The sequence below is a fragment of the Siphateles boraxobius genome, unplaced genomic scaffold (genome assembly GCF_051911475.1).
Source record: "Siphateles boraxobius isolate OS27281-9 unplaced genomic scaffold, OSU_SipBor_1 75, whole genome shotgun sequence".
NCBI lineage: Eukaryota > Metazoa > Chordata > Actinopteri > Cypriniformes > Leuciscidae > Siphateles > Siphateles boraxobius.
In genome coordinates, this window is record NW_027509203.1 from 1,095,001 (window position 1) to 1,100,000 (window position 5,000).

A 5,000-nucleotide genomic window follows, 5' to 3' on the forward strand; every position below is an offset into this window, starting at 1 on the left:
CATCGCCCACGAATAGACTAGTCATCCATCAGATAAAGAAATTAAACCAAACTTCTTGCAATCACTGTTGACTTTGCTTGCATGACGGAATATCAAATATCTCCAAGTTATTTTGGCAAAAATGACACGTAACCAAATTCAAGGTTAATTTGGCTAGAAGTGTGTTACTCATAGCCGGACTATATGAGTCTATAGTTAATCTAGACAGTGACATCACGGCTATTGCTGGATGGGTAAAAAGTCCTGATAAACACAATGACGGTGATGTGTAGTGCGGTTCAGTAGCGAAACAGACTTTGGAAATCTGTTATTCAAAGTAAATTTAAACCTGAAAACATACTAACTTTTTGTTTTGACAAAGTTAAAACACATTTTATGGAAAATTACTTCAGAAATATTTAAAGTTCTGCACTAATTCTGTTAATACGCAAATAAGCAAGTTTGTGATTGATCAAGTAATGTTTGATCATCAGGTTTCAATAGTAAAGTGTGTCAATCTTTCAATTAAGCCGTTATGAACTCTTAAAATATGTTTACGTGTCAGTTTCATGACATAAAAATTTGCCCCTGTAAATGAAAAAGAACCAAAAAATATGAATGAGACCGTGTGACGGGAAACGGCATTTTTTCAGCTTCAAACCAGTGTGAAATCTGTTGTGGCAACTGCGAAGGGCTGTGAAGCTGCTACAGTATTGTGGCACATTTAAAAGCGTAATTCACTGCTGGCAAGATGGGCTTTTAATAAAACGTGGTTGGCTATGCAGAAATTAGTATTTTAAACTGGTTCTACATGACTAAAGAAAACTGTGGCGTTCCCTTTCACCAAAAACTTCGGGAAACTTCAGAACCCATAATACACTGGGGGAAATATAATCTGCTCTGTCGAAAGACGAATAAATGGGCATATCTGAGTGCAGGTAACATGGAGAAATAGCACATTGTTCATTTACATACACTACAAACACTGTAACAATACAGAGCTTAAACAGCATGACATGTAGTCTCGTAATGTATGTTCGCTTGGATTGACAAAGAGCCAACTGCCTTTTTGCAAGAAGTATCAGCTATTGTTTTTACTCTAGAAATGTGTATGTGCGTTTGCTTGAAAAATACAGTTCTTCTAGCCTGATTGAAGCTAATGAAGAAGCGTATGCTATGTTGATCATCCGTCTTCCCCCTTTAGTTACGAGCTGTATTTGCATGTCTAGAAAAATAGCTGCCCGGGGACATCGCCTGTACGGCTGCCAAGTGCACTGACTCGCCTCGAGGGAACTTAGATACACAACTGTGTGTGGATACTGTGGAGTGTATCCTGGATGTGTATTTGTGCTTCGTGTGCGTGATCTTCGCATCACTCCAGCGGTTCCTTCTTCTCCTCTCTTTCAATGTTTTTGCGCTCTTCTACTACACCCGCTTCTTTGGCTTTCTGCTTCAGCTCTCTTTGATACTTGGCATTAATTGCTGCATACGCACATCCGTACACAGCTGCCGCCAACATCATCAAACACACGATGCCACACACCACTCCTGTGATGACCACGGTGGCGATGGCGTGCCTGTAGTTGGCGGGCCGGGGTCTCTGCTTGGGCTCACACTCGGGGAGAATCCCCTCTCCCGGCGGGATGAAGTCACTCCCGGACGGAGCTCGAGGGCTCGGGTGAAGCTGTCCGCTGAGCATCCGGTGTTTGCCGTCCAGGTAGTGGATGTTGGCGAACAGGTAGCTGTAGCTGGTGATCATGCAGGAGTGGAAAAGCTCGTAGGGAATGTGCCGGAGGTCTCGCTCCAGCATGAGCTGAGGCTGGACGCACGTAATGCTGTCCACCACTCCACCTAAGAAAAACAGAGATTATAATGGTGGAGAACGCAGGTCATGTGAAGCTCAGGGCTGCTAAGCAGAAACTCGCTGCTTGTATCCCTGTGAGGAGCGAGCCGTGAGCTATCGACACTGAACAAGACAGTGTAATATATTCATGTTGAAAATTAAATTCCACCAGCCCAGTCGTGAGCCAATAAATACATAAATGATTTGATTATGTGTCATGCTTGTTTTATAGTGAAAAGGTTCATTTGTAGAATCGTTGCCAGTATTAAATATATTAATTATATAAATGTATAGAGCTCTGCTTATTGCATACATTTTTTTTCCCTGAGCAAAATTAACAAAAATGTCCCTAAAATTCAAGATAAGGGTTCAAATAAAGGGATTATTGTCATAATTTTGCTGCCGTACCCAGATGTTTAATTTGATAATTTATATACTTAGTTTTAATTTTCTGTAAAACTGTGAGAAAATCTAAACTATAAATCTGAGGTTGATATCTTAAAAAAAAGCTTTCAGTAAGATTTTGATTAGGTGCAGTACCAATTATTTCCACTAGATGAAATTTGCTTCCAATTCATTTCCAATGTGCTTCATTACCATTGAAGCTTTCTGAATCCTGTGTTCACATAGCAAGTGCTAAAACCTTTGCCAAGTTTTGTAAATACGTAAACAAATTGACCGAACAGCTCCAGAGGGTTAAGTTGGTCAATTGGTTAAGTATTTGACTTAAAAGACAAGATACTCTTAATAAAGTAATTATAAAAACTGCCCTTACAAAGGTTTAAAAAAATGTCCCTGGAAATCAGTTCCAGGGGCAAATATGTTAATTTATGACCACAATATGTACGCAATAAATAAGAGGAAACCCCGGACAGGGTGATACGGACTCTGATGTGAAGCACCTTCAGGGTGTCAAAAGGCCAAAAGTACTAAACTCATAACTTTTTCTTACTAACTAACTTAAACAAACCATGTTCAGCAAAAATAAATAAATAAATGAGTAAATAAACTGCAGGCCAGCACATACTCCGGCTAGCAATAGCAGTTCAAAAGAGACATGATGCAAGACTGATGCAAAAACTTGTTCCATGGTCTGTTGACTAACGGGCAAACCTATGAAGCTCTAACAGTTGTGGCTCAAAGCCGGAGCAGCTGCATTAAAACTGTGTGTCAGATGATCTGCCAATCCAGTGGTGAGATACACAAAGCAATTAACTCATCCACACCTACCTAAAAAAGAATTGCACTGGCTGAGACTGGCGCTCAAGCTAAACTTCACAAAGAGCATAACATTAGCTTTATTTTCTGTGATAGGAAATCAGAAATTATTCTGACTTTTTAGCGTGGGTTAAAAAATTTAGGGTGGAATAATATTAGGTGAAAAAGTTTGCACAATGTAGAAAGATTCTTACCTGAATTCATTTCAAAGACGGGACATTTAGCTATGTTTGTTTTTGTTTTGTTATTTTAAAATGAAGACTCTATTGTGGATTTGAGGGTTTTGTTACCTTTGAAAGCAAACATCTCCAACCATAATTTGAGCCCTATCAGATGACAGTCACATCTCCAAGGATTGCCCTTCAGTTGCAGAACTTTCAGATTTCCCAGAGCCTCCAGGTGTATACGGTCCAGCTTAGTGAGCCGATTGTAATGGAGAGACAGATGAGTAAGATAGTGGAAACTATCAGCAAGAGCTCCAGGTAGACCACCGATGGTGTTATAGGACAGGTCCAGTATGGTTAGATTTCTTACTGAAACCAGAAGACGCCGGTCCACTTCCCGGATAGAGTTATTGGCCAGGCTGAGGACCTTCAAGCTTCTGAGTCCCAGAAGGGCACTGGTGGAAAGCATTGTGATTGAATTGTTGGCCAGGTCCAGAATTTGAAGTTGTGGCGTCTCTCGAAAGGACATGGAGCCCAGGCCTCGGAGACGGTTATTTTGGAGATACAGCTCCAGGGTGTCTTGACTGAGTTGACGTGGGACATCATAAAGTCCTCGTCCCCGGCAGTCCACCACTTTGGTGTGATTGTCACACAAGCACTCCTTGGGGCAAGAGGAGACAGTCTGGAGTAATAACAGGCTGGATAATGCAAAGACCACACCTGGTGAAGACATAGAGAAATGGAGTCACCATTGCATTCATTCTCAAACTTTTGTGGTTCTCACAAAAACAGTATATTAATTACGATGACACAAGCATCATAGATAAACCAGTCAAAAGTAGTCTCTAACAATTCAAATTAAAAAACAAAATGACCCAATGCTTTCTGCTACCCGTTGTTCTTCATATAGCTAGTAACCTACAGTGTACTCAACTGCTTGATTGTTTATTTCATCGCAAAATGTAATGATATTTTATACATGGATAATATGTGATTGCAAGTCATAATAGGTCAAGGGTAAGAGCAAGGTTTATTTATAAAGCACATTTACAACCACACGAATGCTGACCAAAGTGCTGCACATCAGACATAATGCAAAATAACCAAACAATAAAATAATAACATAACTCAGAAAGTTTCCATTCAAGATTTTGTTTCACATTGAGAGACTGGATTGTGACAGTGGAATTGAAGGATGCATGCAATATTTAGATTTCTTCTCATCACATTCATCTGTCCTTACAGTAGCTCTATGGACAACAATTCACGGGTCAAAAACCATGCTGAGACAATCAGAAGGAGTCTTCCGTTAAGATCGAGCTTAACTTCTCAGGCGAGCACAGTCTGGGCGTTTTTGCCACTGTTTCAGTCAAACCTCAGGTTGACGCGTTGTCTTTTCCAGTGCCTACTACCGTTACTTGTACCACACAGACCCACATGACTTCAATGTCCCTCGTTTTATGTGGCACAGTGTAACTGTGGTTAGAGTTTGAGGTCAGAAACTGTTTTACCAAGAGGAGTTCGCCTTGCTTCAAGTGTTTCCATGCAAATATGACATGACAGATGCGTCTTTGACAAGCTCGGGGTCCTGTGCGACCGACATTGAGGCATAACCATCATGGCACATAAATTGCCTGGAACTTTTGGATATGTTCTTTGGTCTCAAGGCTTTTCACGCAGGGATTTCACATACTGACCAAGCGGCAACCTTCCTCTCTCTCTTGAATCCAACACTGAAGTGATTAAACTGCAGTTCATCCACTGGCCACTAGAGACAGGCTCCAGAAGAGAGTCAA

General features: G+C 40.8%; 2 protein-coding genes across 3 annotated transcripts in view; one reads left to right on the top strand and one right to left on the bottom strand.

The window, feature by feature from the left end:
• Window positions 1–5,000, top strand: part of cacna2d3a (calcium channel, voltage-dependent, alpha 2/delta subunit 3a) — a 230,712-nt gene that overhangs the window by 176,798 nt on the left and 48,914 nt on the right. The gene's annotated exons all lie outside the window — the stretch shown is intronic.
• Window positions 1–5,000, bottom strand: part of lrtm1 (leucine rich repeat transmembrane protein 1) — a 9,288-nt gene that overhangs the window by 1,564 nt on the left and 2,724 nt on the right. The window contains exons 2-3 of the mRNA XM_077217646.1: window positions 3,331–3,924; window positions 1–1,830 (exon numbers count right to left, since the gene is read on the bottom strand). The exon at window positions 1–1,830 is cut by the window's left edge and continues 1,564 nt beyond it. Of these exons, the coding sequence (XP_077073761.1) occupies window positions 1,352–1,830; window positions 3,331–3,924 (1,073 nt within the window). The 3' untranslated portion in view covers window positions 1–1,351. The remainder of the gene's footprint in view (window positions 1,831–3,330; window positions 3,925–5,000) is intronic.